This window comes from Olea europaea, chromosome 1, assembly GCF_002742605.1.
Source record: "Olea europaea var. sylvestris chromosome 1, O_europaea_v1, whole genome shotgun sequence".
NCBI lineage: Eukaryota > Viridiplantae > Streptophyta > Magnoliopsida > Lamiales > Oleaceae > Olea > Olea europaea.
Genome location: NC_036237.1, coordinates 3,373,971 through 3,393,687, shown reverse-complemented (window position 1 = coordinate 3,393,687; position 19,717 = coordinate 3,373,971). Strand labels below are relative to the sequence as shown.

The 19,717-nt window shown below is 37.9% G+C and overlaps 2 protein-coding genes across 2 annotated transcripts; both read left to right on the top strand.

Annotated features, from left to right (window-relative positions):
* Positions 1-13,083: 13,083 nt before the first annotated feature.
* On the top strand, positions 13,084-14,716 carry LOC111403142 (uncharacterized mitochondrial protein AtMg00810-like). Its single transcript, XM_023031542.1, has 3 exons — positions 13,084-14,088; positions 14,234-14,284; positions 14,471-14,716. Exons 1-3 carry the CDS (start codon positions 13,084-13,086, stop codon positions 14,714-14,716), a joined length of 1,302 nt encoding a protein of 433 aa, XP_022887310.1.
* Positions 14,717-16,477: 1,761 nt separating this feature from the next.
* On the top strand, positions 16,478-19,711 carry LOC111374677 (aspartic proteinase-like protein 2). The gene is made up of 3 exons (XM_022997418.1): positions 16,478-17,135; positions 19,092-19,221; positions 19,330-19,711. Exons 1-3 carry the CDS (start codon positions 16,906-16,908, stop codon positions 19,579-19,581), a joined length of 612 nt encoding a protein of 203 aa, XP_022853186.1. The 5' UTR covers positions 16,478-16,905; the 3' UTR covers positions 19,582-19,711.
* Positions 19,712-19,717: the final 6 nt, after the last annotated feature.

The following is a 19,717-nucleotide window of genomic DNA, read 5'->3' as shown; positions in this document are numbered from 1 at the left end:
TGGACGATGAAGTAATGAGGATCACCAAGCCTGGATACGTTCAAGTACAGGACCCTCTGATTAAAGTGAATATTGGCAATGAAGGAGAAGATCGCTCAATATTCGTTAGCTAAATGCTCTATCAAGAGGTTAGTGATAAATTATTTGTTTTATTAAAGGAATATAAGGATTGTTTTATTTGAGAATATGAACATATGCTTGGTTTAAATAGAGGTTTGGTGGAACATAGATTACCAACCAAGCCAAATTTTAAACCTCATAAACAACCTCCTAGGCGTTTTGTTACTAATGTACTCTCTGAGATTAAGAAAGAAATAGAGCGATTATTAAAAGCAGGCTTTATTAGAACAGCCAGATATGTCGAATGGTTGTTCAATATCGTGCTAGTGCTAAAAAAGAATGGTAAATTAAGGGTGTGCATAGACTTTATGAATTTAAACATAGCCACACCCAAAAATAAATATCAAATGCCTACAGTAGATTCTTTAGTAGACTCGATTGCCGGACACGTAATATATTCCTTCATGGATGGGTATTCAAAATACAATCAAATTTATATAACTGAGAAAGATATACACAAAACTGCCTTTAGGTGCCCTGGATCTCTAGGATGTTTTGAATGAGTAGTTATGCCCTTCGGCCTAAAAAATACAGGAGCAACTTATCAAAGGGCAATGAACCTGATTTTTCATGATATGATAGGCAAGTTTGTTGAGATGTATGTAGATGATATAGTGGTCAAATCCATTAAAGAAGAGGACCATTTTGAACAATTGAGATGTTCATTTGAGCGAATGAGGCAATATAAACTAAAATTGAATCCCTTGAAATGTGCATTTGGCGTTAATGCAGGAAACTTCCTTGGTTTCTTAGTACATAAAAGGGTAATTGAACTTGATAAAAATAAAACGAAGGCTATTTTAGAGGTCAAATCATCTAGCAATAAAAAAGAATTGCAAAGGTTTTTAGGCCAAGTAAATTTTTTAAGACGCTTTATTTTTAACTGTGCAGGGCGAACTAAAACTTTTTCGCCACTTTTAAAGTTGAAAAATTATGACGAATTGGTCTGGAAAGAAGAGCATCAAAAGGCTTTTGAAAGCCTAAAGACATATTTATCAAGTCTACCAGTGTTAGTCTCACCAATCCAAGGACGGCCAATGAAAGTATATATATCGACTGAACAAGAATCAATAGATGGAATGGTCGCGCAAGAAGATCAATTTGGTGAAGAAATGACGATTTACTACTTGAGTAGACGGTTAACAAAATGTGAATGTAATTACTCTGCCATTGAAAAATTATCTCTTACATTGTATTTCACGTGTACGAAATTAAGGATTTCTTTACGGTCCGTAACCGTTTATTTGATTTCTAGAGTAAATTTGGTTAAATATATGTTCTCTCGCCCTATTTTACACCAACGGATAGGCATTTGGATGTTAGCATTATCAGAATTTGAAATACAATACATACCCCAAAAAGCAATCAAAAATCAGGCTTTGGCTAACTTTCTGGCCGATCATCCATACCTTGACATGCCTGAAGAAATTGAGTTAGAAATCAATTCATTCGAATTAAAACCTTGGGTTTTGTATTTCGATGGGTTAAAAATATCTAAAGGTTCAGGAGTAGGAGTAGCATTGATAAATCATTTAGGGATTTGTTACAAGTTCGCATTCACTTTGGATATGATGTGCGCCAACAATCAAGCCGAATATGAAGCCTTAATCGTGGGCCTAGAATTAATGATAGATATGGAAGTAAAGAATGTGATCGTTAGAGGCGATTCTCAATTGGTAATTCACCAATTGATTGGTGATTTTAAGTGCCAAAGTGATTCTATTATAAATCAATATAAAATCGCCCAAGAGTTGTTGGAAGAATTCGACCAAGTAGAGTTTCAATGTGTTAATAGGATATATAATGACGTAGCAAATGAGTTGGCCAGATGGTCTCAGGGTATTTAAAGGTTTTAAATTGGAAATCTACTTATGAATATAAAGTAATATTACCTGTAGTCCAAAGAAAGGCGAGAAGGATTAAAATTCATTGCATACAAGATGGAGATGCAATAGATTGGAGGGTAGAGATTAAAAGGTTCCTTAAAGAACCTAATAAAGGAGATAGTAGAAAAATGAAGTTGCGTTTGCTAAACTATACACTGATAGATGAAGAGTTGTTTAAGAAATGCTCTGATGGTATACTGCTAAAATGTGTAAGTTTGCAAGAAGCCGGGACAATCATGGCTGAGGTGCACGAAGGCATATGTGGAGCTCATCAAGCTGGCCAAAGGATGAAGTGGTTAATTATTAGGAATGGATATTTTTGACCCAAGATGGGAGAATCATGTGTTCAATATGCAAAGAATTGTCTAGCATGCCAAAAGCATGGTCCAATACAAAGGGCGCCAACAAAAAAGATGGCACTTATTATCAAATTTTGGCCATTCAAGGGTTGGTCGATAGACCTAATAGGGAAGATTTATCCCCCGTCGTCCAAGCAACATACATTTATTATAGTTGCAACTGATTTTTTCACTAAGTGGGTAGAAGCGATACCTTTAAAAGAAATCACCCAAAAGAGTGTCATAAAATTTATCCGCGATCATATTATTTATAGATTTGGGATTCCACAAATTTTGATGGTAGATCACGGAATTTCTTTAAATGGAGATCAAGTGAATAAATTCTTGAGCGAGTTTGTAGTTAAAGTAATGAACTCCACACCGTATTACGCTCAATCCAACAGACAAGCAGAATCTTCTAATAAAATTCTAAAAAATATTATAAGGAAAATGATAAATGAAAATGCCAGAAATTGGCACGAATGTCTAAATAAGGTCTTATGGGCTTATAGGACGTCACCTCGGTCAAGTACCAAAATTATTCCTTTCCAACTTACTTATGGACAGAACGCCATTTTGCTTATGGAAATCAACATGCAATCAATCAGAGTGTGTTTGCAATATAAGTTAAGTGATGATGAGTATATCGAATCACTAGTTTAAAACTTATTGGAGTTGGACGAATTAAAGTTGGACATCCTAGATAGATTGCAAGTTCAAAAACAAAGGATGACTAAGTTTTATAATAGAAAAGTTATAGCCAAGTCATTTAGTCTGGGCGAATTGGTTTGGAAAACAATACTCCCTTTGAATAGCAAAGATCCAAAATATGGCAAGTGGTTGCCCAATTGGGAAGGGCCATATAAAGTAAATAGTGTGTTACCTCGTGGAGCCTATTATTTGGAAGATTTAGATGGCACCAAGCACATGAGGTTCATTAATGATAAATATTTAAAAAAATATGTTCCTTCCTTATGGGAAAGTGAACAAATAAAAGCGTAATCAAATCGTGTTGAACGATCGTATATAAAAAAGGCCAGAACGAAATACGTTCAAAATAAATTCCTTTATTATCAAATATACATTACAAATTGTGAGATACAAAATATTAAATGCTCTATAAGTTACAATTGAGAGCAAACTAATTCCTCGGTCAATCGCCAAGCAAGAGGGTGAACCGGTCTTGATTGTCATCCTGATCGCGCTGCTGCAAGGGCATGCAGAGAGGCTGAGAAGCACTCTCAACAAGCAAAAAGGAAGAAAAGTACCATCAAATCACCTGCCTAATCGCATTGCTGCAATAATGGGCAAGGAGACTGAGAAACACTTTCAGCAAGCAAAATGGCTTAAAAAGCATCCTCAAAAATTGCCTCCCATCATTGAGACAATGGGAAGAACTTTGTTGGCAAAAAAATACTTCCTATATCTCCCATACTAAAGGTGACATCAAAACAGGTAGCAAAATGGGAGGATCAAATGATCATTTCTATGGAAGACGAAAATTTTGGATCAATTATTGGGGTGCCAAACGATGGCAGCAAATTAGTTTTTGAAGAAAAGAATGGAAATGAAAATGATGAGTGCAAAATAAACACACATTTATAAAAGCGTGAAGATGGAAAGACAGAATGTGAACGGCTGCATTCGTGCCTAATAACTGACACCAAATGGCCCAAAATCTTGGGAAAAGAGACGGAAATACCAAGGAAGAATATACATAAATTTTACCGTAAAGCAATTAAATACTTGGGAGTTTGACGATTAAGGATAATGTCAATTAATACGCAAGTAGACAATTTAGTCATTCATTAACGACAACAACTGCTGTTGCATTCAAAATTAGCAATGACAATTAGTACAAAGTAACAAAAAAGGCATTAGATGTCTTAATTACAATTCACCCCAAACTGAACGAATTCTTTCCCTGAGTCTTCTCCAATCTTCGCTTTGCTGAGAAGAAGCGACGTTTAATTCAACTACAAAATCGTCATCAACCTCCAGCTTTTTGTACTGCTCGACTAAAGACTTGGTTCGCTCAATTCCTTGGGAAGCATTACGCTTTTTAGCAGCCATTCTCGCCTTACAGTCGTCCATCCTTGCTTAAAGCACCTTCATCTCTGCAGCCAAACTTGTCATCAGAGAGTCTTCGATCATAATTTCGGAAGAGATTTCTTTCAATTCGTCCTCGGCTTTGTTAATCTCTAGAAGCAAAGACTCTCTTTCAGATGTAGCACGAAGATATTGAGTACTCCTCGCCTTCAGTTCAACTTTTTGGCCAGCAAGGAGGGGATGTCAGAGTGGACAACCTTCAACGTCGCTTTAAAATCAACAGAAATATTGAGTGACGGAAGTGTCAGTGCTTGCGCCAACTTCACACTCAATAGCTCAAGCTTATCCTTATGTTTAGCAGCACTAGCCTGACCGATATCCATATCCATAAAAGACACATACTCAAATATCGACTGCTTGAAGAACTTCATATCTTCCTCTAAGAAGCAGAAGGACGACCGGTTGAAGTAGGGCGAGACGTCTTGACTTGCCCCCAGGAAGTCAACAAGTCCTAGATGGAACGCACAATGTCATCAGCACCCTGCAAAGAAAAATGCCAACATTGAGGGCTTTCACTACAATAAACGAAGCGAAAATGAAAGTGAAGCAAAAGGCTACCTTATCAGCAATCTTGGGAAGTGGCATATCATCAGTTGGCTCCACCACCTGTGGAGACTTCCCCTTATCTGGGCGAGAAGACTCTGCTACAATGGGCAGACCCATGGGAGCCTCTGCAGAATTCAAGAAGCAATAAATTAGAAACCAATAGCACAAGCAAAGGTAAAACATCAAAAATGCATTACCTTCTGGTTCGATGTTGGGGGTCGACGCCCTGGGAAGAAGGTGGTTCTTCCATTGGTTGTGATAAAGGTTCCGGGACTGAAGGTTTCTCTTTAAGCATAGTCCCTTCATCAGCTGATTTGGACGAAGCAGTTTCAGCAGAGGATGATGGAGCAGGAGCGGCCAACACCAAAGCCTTCAAAGGAGAGGCTTAACTTTTCTGAGAAATTCAAGTAAACCATTAGCACATAGAAAGGTTTCAGGTAAACCATTAACACATAGAAATGTATGTTTGTGAATAAACAAAATTCAATTACCTTTCTCCTAACGATGAGAGGAGCGTCATCATCATCATCATTATCATCCTCCAAAATGGGAGATGCTGAAACTGGCCGTTTGCGGCTTAAGGCACTCTTAGCTGCAGTAGCCTTGGCAGGTAGAGAAGTAGATGGACGAATAGATTGTTTAGCACGAGCAGGGGAGGAAGGATTCCTAATAGACACAGGGGTGACCAAAATAGGAGAAGTGGAAGAAGTGTTTGGCTGATCCAGTGAATGGAAAGCACGATTGGCATCAATTGCAAACAATCTGCGCTTCACTGATAGCCAGAGTTGTTCAAAAAGGGGGTGGATGACACGACTAGAATTGAAGGGGGATAATGAAAATTTACTCGTCAAAAGAATGTTGCGAGCGTCTATAGCTTGTGCCTCTGCCTTATTAATGGTGTGAAAGCAGTCTGTCAAATTTTTTGAATAGCAAGGAAAAACAGGCCAAGTTTGGCCAAAACTAAATTGGCGAGCAAAAAATTGGGGAGCATATATTTTGACTCCAGTTTTGGTATTGGTTCCAGTTAAAATATCATGGAACAACTCCCTCCCAGTCAAAAGCTGAACCCAAACAAGTAGAGAGACGCTCGCACTGTCCAGGGTGGATGGAGGTTGCACATAATCTGGAATCAAATGAGCAGGAAAAGAAAAGAAAGAAGGAATCGAATTTAAGGAATAAAAGAATGAAAAATGTCCCTACTGGACATATGTAAGGGAATCAATGGATCAATGGCTAGCCCATAGCAGCTAGCAGAACGACTGAAAATAAATGGAGCACCAAGTGGTGGAAAATATGCTCTCATCCACAGCTGAGTGAACCAAAGGGGGTCACTGCCAGTAGGAGATGCACCATTCTTCAGTTGAAACCGAAGGGAAGCCATGCCTCTATAAAGGGCGATTAGAAAGAAAGAACATAAGTTCAAAGGCATACCACGCGCCAATTCATGCGCTATGGGTAAGTAGCTCATGGAAGGTTTCATACTTGGCACGCAAAGAATATATTTACAAAGCCAAATCTGAAGGAATGCCACATACTCAGCATGGGAAGGTTCAACGCTTGAGTGATTATAAGAGCTTTGCAGGCTTGAGTAGGACTCAGTGAGTTTCTTGTCAAATTTCGAGGCGACACCGGAAATCAAAATACCAGAGAAAATGGTATCGTCCAAAGGTGGAAGATTTACTAGGGCCCCAACATCCCTTAAAGTAATAGACATGGGACCAAGAAGGAAAACAAATGTATTATATTCAGAAGACCAAAAACTTAAAGTAATAGGAAAAAGCACTGGGTCAAAAATTGAGGGTTAAAAAGCGATTTCTAATAAATCAGAAATCTTAGCACGATCAAAAATTGTCTGGGTAGGACTATGGCCCACAAGGCGAGTATGCCATCTATGGAAAATAACATCAGATTTAGGCCAAGTGCGAATACCTTTTTCGCGAATCGGCCTTAGCGGCAAAGAGTTCAGGAACGGAGGGCCTTGAGTACAAGGGAACAGCTGGCCCACCGCCACTTATTCGATGGCTTCGGCGTTGTTGAATGATGGACCCAGATAGAACTCATTGAGTTCGGCATTGGCTGGTGCAAGGAAGTTCGAATTTACATATGACCGAGTAAGGATTTTCTGGAAATCTTTGAAGCTAAAAGAGTCATCAGATTGGGTTTGTGGAGCCGCCATTGGGAACGAAATATAGTTTTGTTAAAGTTTGCTTGAAAAACGTAGCAGAGAAGTAAGAAGATGAAAAATAATATTGTGAGAAAGAACTGCGAAATAATGAGGTGTGATTTAGTGATGCGATGAAATGGCGTGTCTTTGGGATTTGTAAAGGTTTGCAACATTGCGCCTTTTCAGGCTATGGAAGGAAATAATGATTGAAATTCTTGGGAATTTCAAATGTTGTTGGAAAACACAAAATAAATATGCTAAAGATTAATAATTAACATTAATTCTGCCATATTAGGGGTAATTGTTGACATACTAAAAGTGCAGCTCAAATCGAATAGCCCAAGGAATGAAGCATAATTCAGGAATTTCCAAATCAAATAGCCCAAAGAATGAAGCCCAATTGGGCAATTCAGGATAAAGGCCCAAACATGATTATTAATGAATGCAGTGGAAGTCCACGAACACAGTAACATCATCGTCCAAACTTGCAAGACGCCCAAGATCTGAGCGAATGGAGTGCCTTACAGTCGCTCAGAGCGATGACCCTGTTTTCACCCATACCTTCGAATCGTCCAGGATCTTAGCAAACATAAAATGTTATGGTTATCCAGAAATACAGTTATTGAAGCAGTTATTGAGTAACTTTATCACATTCCACAATTCAAGAAACCCAGTTGAAGACGGTTGAACGACAAAGAGTAGTGGCAGCAGTTAGAGACGACAGTTCCAAGACAAATAAGCCACCATAAAGAAAGTGGATAGTTATAAAGCAATCAAACAGTTTCTAAGTGGTTTGTCACGAAGAAATTATCAAGAAAATATAAAAGAAAGGGAAGACATAGAGAGAAAGGATCCCGAATAAAACACTCTCAAATAGAGAATATGTAATTTCAATTTTTTAATTTAAACTTAAATATTTCTTTTAGTACTTGTGTGTTTGCACCCCTTGAACGCATTTTGTTTAGTCCCAAATGTAAATCATCGCCAATAAAAATCCATTTTTGAAACTTTATCTCAAGATATTTGTTTGTTACACAATTGTAGATGCCTTGCTACTTCCCGCGCCAAACACAACGAAATACATCTGATCTGGATGCCGGGAATATTACACTCCGGTGTACAGTGTCAACCTGTCAACCCCCTGTAAGTGCAGCAAAACAGGATTCCGCAGATTCCCAATTATCATCTTCATCTTCCATTTATGATTTCATTCGACCCTGACTCTGGCCGCTTGGAGCTCCATTTGGTGTCTCCTTCCCCTTGCGATGCGAAATTCAAGACCAGGGTTCGTTAAGAGTACAATATTACGGGTACATTGGCTTATGGCCAGATTGTTAATTTATCTGGAATAGCTGCCCAGGACCTTTTCCTCTGGCTGCCAGTGAAAAGGATCCGGGTCGACATTCCGAGCTCCGGGTTGATTTATTTTGACGTTGGGGTTGTGTTTAAGCAGCTCTCATTGTCATTTTTCGAAGACTCTAAAAGATTGTGATGTTTCGGCAAAGTGAGATCAAGTAAATGATATCATTTAGTTTAATTACCATGGGCAAATCGCTGAGGTTGGTAAATCTTGATTTCTGCATCTCTGTATACTTTTATACATTAATTGGTTAATTTATAACATGGCATATACAATTTCCATTTCTTTAGTCCTGAATTCTCGAAAGTTTGGGGTGGGCATGGGGCTAATGTTTATATTGATGATGCATAATATAAGACAAGGTGTTATCTCGATAGGTGGCACACACACTCACACGATTGTTTATTGGCTGTGTGTTTTTAGATGATTTTCATTTTAGTCACAGTTATTGTTTATTTAGGATGAAGAAAATTATTTTTGTTCATTCTCTTCATTTCACGTTATGAACTTCTCAGATTTTTCTTTGAGTTCCTAGTTTCCAGAATTGAATTGGAAATCGTTATTTTGCTGAAATAATAATTCCAAAATCCATCTGCTAAAAATGAATGGGTTAAAGGAACTCGAGAAGCTTATTTATCAATTTTCAGAATTTGTATCATTTGCTCATATTGGATTTCACGTAGATCCCTGACTCAGCTTACATTATGAAGGCTATTTTGGGAATTTTATTTATTTATTTTTTCTGTTAGCTTCTTGTTAATCAGTTTTGTATTTGTCAATTTTCTATTGGTTGAGTTTGTTATGTATAGAAAGGTGAAGATTCCTTCTATCGTGGTCATAGGCTGTATATAAATAGGCTGGTTCCTTTGTATATATTTTTATTCGATTCTTATGATTACAATGGAGAATTCCCAAGTTCATATATCATTTTCTTTCTTCTCTAACTTTCATATTTAAATTCTTATATCGTATCAGAGCAGGTGAACCAAATCAACCATGACTACAGAAATTCCTTCCACAGATTCTTCCCCTGCTTCTCCATCCAAAATTTCTAACCCCTTCCTCAATTTCACCGATGTCACCAATCCTTACCGTCTTGACCATGGTGATAATCCATCGATCTCTCTTGTTCCTGAACTTCTTACAGTTGACAATTACACTACTTGGTCTAGGGCAATGCATAGAGCCCTTAGAGCCAAGAACAAATTAGGCTTCATCAGTGGTGCTATCACCAAGCCAACTAGTTTAGACGACCCTTTGTTTGAGGCCTGGGAACGTTGTAATGACCTTGTGACCTCCTGGGTGCAGAATTCCATCTCCCCATCAATCAAGTCTAGCATAGCTCTTGTGGATGATGCTGCTGAGCTGTGGGATGAACTGAAGGAGCGGTTTACTCAGCAAAATGGTCCACGAATCTTCCAACTTAAGAAAGCCCTTTCAAGTTTGCAACAGGAGCAAGATTCAGTAAGTGTTATTATGGGAAGTTGAAATCAATTTGGGATGAGCTCAATATGTTCGACCCTTTGCTTGACTGCACCTGTGGAAAGTTAACTACACTTTCTAATAGATACCAAAGGGACTGTGTGATACAGTTCTTGATGGGTTTAAATGATTCATACACGAACTCACGAGACCAGATTATGCTCCTTGATCCTTTACCCTCAATTGGGAAAATTTTATCCATGATCCAACAACAAGAAATGCAGCACCTGATGCTTAACAACCTACCATCACCTAATATGATGGGCTTAGCTAGTAGGAAGTTTCATCCCATTCCTAAACCAAGTGTTAAGACTGGCCAACCCAACAACCGTGACCGTCCTTATTGTACTCACTGTCATGCACCAGGGCATAATCTAGAGGCATGTTTTAAAGCAAGGAATGCCAAGCCACCAATTTGTACTCATTGCCATATGAGTGGTCATGTAGTTGGGAAGTGCTACAAACTTCATGGGTATCCACCTGGGCATAAGTACTTCAACAAGGGAAAATCTCCCAGACTTTTTGCTAATGCTGTCATTGCAGATCAAGAGGATGATTCAGATTCAAGAGTTGTTCTTACAAAGGGACAGTATCAACAATTGCTTTCTCTGTTGCAGCAAAAGGACAGTCCAATAATGCCTTCTATGTCCACCAATCCATCCAAGACAGCTTTTCATCCTGTAGCTAATGCAGCAAAGGCCCTTACCATGTCCGGTATATCTATCTCTTGTTCCACTTCTTCTGAAAGACTTTTATTCTCTGCCGAAACACCTTGGATTATCGACACAGGTGCTACAGACCACATGGTCTGCAGCATCTCCCTGTTTACTACCATCAATTCAGAAGTATCTTATTCTGTCAAGATGCCAAATGGTGATGAAGCACTTGTCACACACGTAGGAACAGTTCATATCACTGGAAAACTCGTTCTAGAAAATGTTTTATGTGTCCCGTCTTTTACATTTAACTTGATTTCTGCTAAAAGACTTGCCCACTCACTTACTTGCTGCCTTATTTTTTTTTCTGATTGCTGTTTCCTCCAGGACCTTTTGTCTTGGACAATGATTGGGAAGGGTGAAGTGAAGAATGGACTCTATCAATTGCAGCATGCTAAAGTGTCTTCTGAAGCTCTTGTTGACAACTTTTCTAAGTATTTAAATAAAAATATCTTTGTTTCCACTTCTGTACTTGACAATAGTTCTTCCATAGATCTTTGGCATTATAGACTTGGCCATACACCTTTGTCTAGGATATCTTTGATCGATGATCCTGTTGTAAGTACTGAAATTACTGACATTAATGAAAATCCTTGCTGCATTTGTCCCACGGCTAAACAACATCGCCTTCCTTTTCCTACCAGCACACATATGAGCACCAGAATTTTTCAACTTATTTCTTGTGATATATGGGAGCCTTGTTCTGTTCCTGCACATGATGGATCCAAGTACTTTCTTACTATTGTGGATCATTTCTCTCGAAGTACTTGGGTCTATTTACTAAAAACAAAATCTGAAACTCGCCACTGCATAGAGACTTTTTGTAACCTTGTTGAGAACCAGTTTGATGTCAAAATCAAAATCTTAAGAAGTGATAATGGGGCAGAGTTTAAAATGACAGATTTCTTTTGTAAAAGGGGTATTTTGCATCAAACTAGCTGTGTGGAAACACCACAGCAAAATGCTATTGTTGAACGTAAGCACCAACACCTTTTAAACATTGTGAGAGCACTTAGGTTCCAAGCTTCACTTCCTATGAAGTTTTGGAATGAATGCATTTTAACTGCTGCTTACATTATCAATAGAATCCCTTCTCCTGTGCTGTCAAATAAAACCCCCTTTGAGTTACTTTTCAATAGAAAACCAACCTATGGTCACATGAAAGTATTTGGTTGCTTGTGTTTTGCTTCAACTATTTCACAAGGCAGAACTAAATTTGATTCCCGAGCTAGAAAATCCGTCTTTCTTGGCTATCCTTTTGGTGTTAAGGGATACAAGTTGTTTGACCTTGATACCAAGACCTTTTTCATCTCACGAGATGTTGTTTTTCATGAAATAGTCTTCCCCTTCCACACCATCACACTTGACAACCTGCCGCCAGAAACTACTAACAACAATAATTTCTGTCAACTTTCTCCTCAACCATTTCCTTCTAATGTTGAGCAGATTAATTCAGATTTTTCTCCTTCTCAATCTTCAAACTTAACACCTTTAGATCCTCCTTCTACTCGTGTCTTCATTAATAGCCCTGTTCAAACTTCTGAGATAGTTGCTTCCTCTCCTACTTCTGATTTACCTCATACTACAGAAGAAATCACCCAAGAACAATTACCTATCCGCAAGTCAACAAGAGTTAGAAGAGCACCACAGTACCTGCAGGACTTTCATTGTCAACAAGTGCACTTCACTTCTCCAGACCAATCATTGACCAGGCAATTGTCTTCCAATACAGGTACAAATTTTCCTTTAACCAATTCCTTATCATATCATCGTTTATCTCGCAATTATGCTGCTTTTTCAACTTCTATTTGCTCTCAAATTGATCCTCAAACATATCATCAAGCTGTTAAGGATCCGGGTTGGTGTGAGGCTATGAAGGCTGAATTGGATGCTTTTGAACTCAATCAGACTTGGGAATTAACTGATCTGCCACCTGGTAAGGAACCAATAAAGTGTAAGTATGTTTACAAGACCAAATTTAATTCAGATGGGACTGTTGAAAGGTTAAAGGCCAGATTAGTGGCCAAGGGCTATACACAACAAGAAGGGATTGACTATCACGAAACTTTTTCTCCAGCAGCCAAAATGGTCACAGTTCGCTGTCTCCTTGCACTTGCTGCCATACATGGCTGGCATTTGCAACAATTTGATGTTAATAACGCTTTCCTTCATGGGGAGCTAGAAGAGGAAATTTATGTGTAAACCCCCTGGTTATAACAAAGGAAAACCCGAACAAGTGTGCAAACTGCTCAAAAGCTTATATGGCCTTAAGCAGGCATCTCGCCAATGGTTCTCCAAATTTTCAGACTCACTTATACACTTTGGTTTTCAACAGTCCAAATCAGATTATAGCTTATTCACTATGATCAAAGAAGATGTTTTTACTGCCTTATTGGGTTATGTGGATGATATTGTGGTTGCTAGTAACTCCATTGATTGTATTAATTCTCTCAAAGTGTTCTTGAATACTGAGTTTAAGATTAAGGATCTTGGTGCCCTTCGTTATTTCCTTGGTATTGAAGTGGCAAGATCCATAAAAGGGATTCATTTATGTCAACGGAAGTATACACTTGACATACTAGCAGATTCAGGTACCCTTGGTTCCAAGCCAGCTAAACTTCCCATGGACCGAAATATCAAGCTTAGCAAAGAATCAAGGTGTATTCTTTCTGATCCAAGCATTTATAGAAGACTTGTAGGAAGGTTATTGTATTTAACTATTACAAGACCTGACATTAGCTATTCGGTGCAAGTACTCAGTCAGTTCATATCTAAGCCAACTGATCTTCACCTACAAGCTGCCCACAAAGTACTGAATTATCTAAAAGGTAGTCCTGGCCAGGGTATTTTACTTTCTTCTTCATCCCCTTTGCAATTAAATGGCTACTGTGATTCTGATTGGGCTTCATGTCCAGACACTCGACGCTCTATCACTGGCTTCTGCATTTTCTTGGGCAACTCTCTTATATCTTGCAAGTCCAAGAAACAATCAATTGTTTCTCGCTCATCTGCAGAAGCGGAGTATCGGGCAATGGCAACAACTGTTTCTGAGTTTACTTGGATTAAACAATTGTTAAAAGATCTGCACATTTCTCATTCGTCTGCTGCAATTCTTCACTGCGACAATCAAGCAGCTCTGCATATTGCTGCCAATCCAGTATTCCACGAACGTACTAAACATATAGAGGTTGATTGCCATCTCATTAGAGACAAAATTCAGGAAGGTAGTATCATCACAGCTCATGTACCAACTCATTCACAACTGGCCGACATCTTCACTAAGGCTCTCTCTTCTTCTGTTCTTACTACTCTCCTCTCCAAGATGGGAATAGTAGATATCTATTCTCCATCTTCCGGGGGGGGGGGGGTATTGGATTTCACGTAGATCCCTGACTCAGCTTACATTATGAAGGCTATTTTGGGAATTTTATTTATTTATTTTTTTCTGTTAGCTTCTTGTTAATCAGTTTTGTATTTGTCAATTTTCTATTGGTTGAGTTTGTTATGTATAGAAAGGTGAACATTCCTTCTGTCGTGGTCATAGGCTGTATATAAATAGGCTGGTTCCTTTGTATATATTTTTATTCGATTCTTATGATTACAATGGAGAATTCCCAAGTTCATTTATCATTTTCTTTCTTCTCTAACTTTCATATTTAAATTCTTATAGCTCATATGTTCATCAACTTAAATTTCTCTAAAAAGGATTAGTCACATGATTGAATAATGGATGCTGATGAGCTTTAAAGATTAGAGAGAGAGTCAACGAGCACAATAATATTGTCAGAGGAATTCGGTCTTGTCATGTTCTTCAACATGACAATATCACAGGCTACAGATTCTGTTATGCAGCAATAGTAACTACCAAGGTCAGAAGCTTCAATTCTTCCCCTGGGAGCCTGCTAAATATGCTACTAATTATGCTATTTGTACCCGGGCGTTTACACGCTCGGTTACACTCCTCTCACATCGGGGGTGGGGCCCGCGCACAATAAATGCGTGGGACCCGCCCCTCATGTGAGGGGCATGTAAACGCCCGGGTACATGTAACAAAACCCATATGCTACTCTCCTGGGATGGTGTGGAGGAAAACAGTTAAATTATGTTGCCGCTCCATATTACGTGAGTTAAATGGTTGTGTTCTTGTATATGTTAATGCATACACATACTGGTATGAAACATGTTCGTCATGTACATCATCATAGTTGGATTCCCCCTGCTTCTAAGAACGCAACTCTATTTAGCTTTTTAAACTACTTTATTAATCATTTTGATCTTGTTGCAAGGTCCATCCGGAAAGTTTGGGAGGAAACATGACGAGGGGACTGCATTGAGAACTGTTTCATAAATAGGGAGGCAGAGGAGTTCATACATTTTGTCTAAGTAGTGGATTCATCATTTGACTTGAAGAGTACAAGAATCTGGTGGTCCATTATGTGTGCTTTCTTGCTTATATTATGGCTTCTTCCTCAGCAGCTTCTGCTTAAGTGGAGCAAGGTTACGGTTTTGTTAGGGAGAGGGAGAACATGCAGTTTATGAATGAGGGACGGGGATTTTCAGTTATATAGCTGTGGTTTTGGTTTCACCATCCATTGTTTTGGTTTCAGAGATGTTCTCCTTTCACTCTTTTTATCTTGTGCTGTATCCATCAAATTGTTGTGCTTGAGTTGATTTGTATATGGTTCTGGTTGTTGCATTTCAGTATGTTACACCATATGGTTGCACGAGGGAATTAGTTTGGTGGACAATGTATTTTTGTTTTTTATTTTTAGATAATGAGTTCGAAACATAAAATTCGTCAGGAGAAATATACTGCATTTCTTCAAAATTTATCCTTGTTTGGCCCCATCAATATTCTCTCAGAAATGGAATTAAAAAGTTAATTTCTTAGCTTAAACACCAGCTGTGGGCAAACATTACAAGCCCTTGACAGCCATCTTCATCCCCCCCCCCCCCCCCCCCCCCCCCCCCCCCCCCTCCCCCCTCTTTTTTTTACGAATGAGTTTTTGAATAGTAATTTTTTGGAAAATATTTAGGTAAAAGGTAGAGAAAATAATTGGGTTTTTCGTGAAAAATATTTTATTGTGAAAATATTTGGTCAAGAATGATTATGATTAAAAGAGAGGCTCGAACGAATGATTATCAAATAGAGGCTAAGTTAAGAACTACAAAGATTATTATCATAAATTACTTTTAACGAAAATTAAAGTGAAGTTCAACGTGGAATCTTTCGACAATTGTTTCAAGTAGCACGAGGGAATTTATTATTATGAATATTGTAGTCTTTTCGATAAGAAATGTTCAAATAGATTGAATCTAATTGTAAGGGACTATCGTCACTCGAAAACTTGGGTTGAGAAGGGTGCTATCAACAAAAGAAAAAAGAACCAAGACAAGATTCACAATATATTTAGCCCCTCTTTGACCCTCGTTTTGATAAGAAAATATATTTTGAAATAGTGATTTTTTGGAAAATGTGTAATTATAAAAAAATGATTTTTACATGTAAAATTATTTTATGAACAAATATTAGGTTGAAATATAATATTAGAAAAATGAATTTTTTTTAATTTATTTATTTTTAAATGGGGTCAAACATAGGTTTATAGGTTGAGAAGGATTTGTGTGAATTTCACTTAAATCACAGAATTCTTTTACGAAAAACAACCTGTGTCAACTTGTGCATGTATATCTTAATCTTCTATTCAAAGAGAGACGTAGATAAATGGATAGATACAGAGAACAAATCGTGACGTACATGAATTGTACAAAACCTTCTCTTTTCTTCCTTTTCGGACGCGGAAAACAAACATAAACACACTCCTTTTCAGACACAACACCTCAACCCCACACGGAGAAAGATGTTTCCAAGAATCAACCTAAATTATGAGTCGTAAGGTTTATAATCTATAATTTTAGCTACCATTGTCCTTGTCCTTTTTCCGTTAATTTTTCTGTACCATTGTTTTCAACTAAACTGTCTTTTGCCCTCTTTCTTAATCTTACGGACCCTTCCAAGTTCACCTCTTGGCTCTTGTCATTCTTTCCAAAGGCCCACAGATTATAAATTATACAATTTTAGAGGTTTTTTTTTTTTTTTTTTCTGGGCATTGTTACTTTTTAGTCGTTCAAAAATTCAGTAAGTTGTTTCGAGGACTTGTCCATTGTTTATTTGAATGTGGCGATGATGGATCTGCGAAGGTGTTTACTTTTGCTTTTGTTGCTGTTTTCGGCTCAATTAATTTGCTTGGTGAAGGGGAATGTTGTGTTTAAAGTTCAACACAAATTCAGAGGGCGTGTGCTGGGGAGATCGGCTCTTAGTGCATTTCGAGCCCATGATTCTTTCCGGCACGGCAGAATGCTGGGTGCGGTTGATTTGCAGCTAGGCGGCAACGGCCAGCCCACCGACGCCGCGTATGTATTGGATTTCATTTTATATTTGAGAATTTACCTTTGACTGATTTTGAATTTCGTGAAAAAGGTTATTTAAATTTGGTTGGAAACTTGGAATTATTTCTGAATTTGCAATCCAAAGGCCGGCTTGATGAGCTGTATTATCCTGATTAATGCTGTGAACTAATTAGTTGGCCTTACATGTTTGTTCAAATCCAGCTCATTAACATCAAGGAAGAATATTTTTGTCTTTATTCTTCTTTTCTTGTCTCGAGTTTGGTTATTAAATATATATATATATACATATACACATACATACATATGTATGTATGTATGTATGTATGTATGTATATATGTATTTATATATATATATACATATGTATTATAGTTTCTTACTTCTCCTGCTTGGATGTGACACATGAGGCATACTAGAATAATGCTATTTATAATTATGATGATAGAACATCGGTGATGTGGCGGTCTATATGAAATAATGGGATTGGGCAATTCAATTGTTATGAGGGAGAGGGGTAGGAGACATGGTCTTAAGAGAGAAATGTGAGGGATAATGGGTTGCTACATCACCTATGTTCCATCATGACGATGGTAAATAGCATTACTTGGCATGTAAAACAAGAGAGAATGTGAAAGTTTTGATATTTGTGCTTCATTTCGTCGTTTCTATTTTAATGTATTAGACTTTTTCATGGGATTATGGGACGGGATTTATTTTTCCTAGCCTGGTCCCCCACTTTCTGGGCTCCAATTTAGTGCAAGTATACTATATCATACCTATCAAATTTTGCTCAAAATTATAGAAGTTTTTGAAGTTCACTTATACTACGGTGCAAGATGGGTTGAGAGTCAGGACTTATTCACTATCTCCGGTGGGACAATATGAGGTTTCATGGAGAAATATGGAATGGAATGAGAAGACTTATTAGGTTGATCCAAGGTTAGGAATTGAGAAGGCTTTCAAAGTTAGTAAATAGAAAAGCTGAGGTTGACTGTGGCCATTTAGCTACCCGTCCGTTGGGACTTCATATGGTTGTTGAAGTCTTATGTGCCGTCCCCAAGAGAATGATGCATCACATCATATATGAATCAAGATTTGGAAATTTCTGTGCACTTCTTAGCCTCAATGCTGACTAATGACGTTTTTGAATAGAATAAAGCCGCACATCAGTGTCTAATCGGAAACGAAAATATTTGGTCACACTTTCACTAGTCATATAAAATGGAGAAGGTGACTATCAAAATCAAGTGGAGCCTGACATTTGGGGCAAAGTTGTTATCATTCCATAGTACAGGAGAGGACCAAGGCTTTGAACTTTTTGGGAAGACCTCTCATAACTCCAAGCCGAATCTTGGTATTATACTTTTGCCCAATACCCTTCTGGGTTAACTAAACTAAAACAACAAAATCAGCAACTAGTAAACTTACGAAGACAAAAATTGGACTGAGAACAAATTGTTTTGGTACAAGTGGCTACACATGATCCATGGACTTCCAATTCTCTCTATGTAGATTTACTCTCCTCTGAATCTTAACTGGACTACATCAAATTGAACAACAAAAGCAAATTTGCATTTTGCATGTATTTGTATGTACTTTTGCCTTCATGAGAATTTGCATATATGCATGTATCTATTTCCATTTCTTTCCAGTGCCAATGGTATTTAGTGTAAGTAAATTTTTTAATAGTGGTTTTAAGTTAGTTTGGCTGCTACATGGCTCATTGGAGAGGTGATGTAAAGTTGCACCAGTGTTACTTAGTTTTTAAAGACTGATTCTGCAACTAACTTGCCTTGACCATGTTGAGCTACAAGAATTTGATTTTGCAACATACCAATGACAAGGCAAAATATAACTAACAAGTTAAAGTTGAGCCTCAATACCTCTAACAGGGTAGAATATTACGGATAAGTTAAAATGACACTATCGTTCTCAATTGGCTATATGATTAATTTATGCAGGCTCTATTACACTAAACTTTCAATTGGTAGTCCTTCAAATGACTATCACGTCCAGGTCGATACAGGAAGTGACATTCTATGGGTGAATTGTGCTGGCTGTGATAAGTGTCCTACGAAAAGCAACCTGAAAGTATGTCATTTCTTCCGTTTCTCATTTGGATGTAACCTATGTATAACAAGATTTAGAGTTGGAACCCTAAATTTGGAAGAAGTCGCTTATTTTTATTTTGTGTGACAGATAGCTTTGAAGCAGTATGACTTGCAGACCTCCTCAACTGGAAAGGCAGTTACTTGTGATCAAGATTTTTGCTCCGCTATGTTTAATGGTCCATATTCAGGTTGCAAGGTGGGAGCATCCTGTGACTATGTTGTTACTTATGGAGATGGGAGCAAAACAGAGGGATATTTTGTTAGAGATTACATCAAACTTGATGAAGTGACTGGAAACCTTCATACCTCATCCATGAATGGGTCCATAGCATTTGGGTGAGTCTTTATTTCTGACATGAAGTCTTCTGTTTGGTCTATCAATAATATTATCGCGACTTGAAACTGCTTTATTCATTATTTATGCGGTTATACCCATCCACATCACAAATGGATTAGTGCAAGTTTAGCTGTTCAAT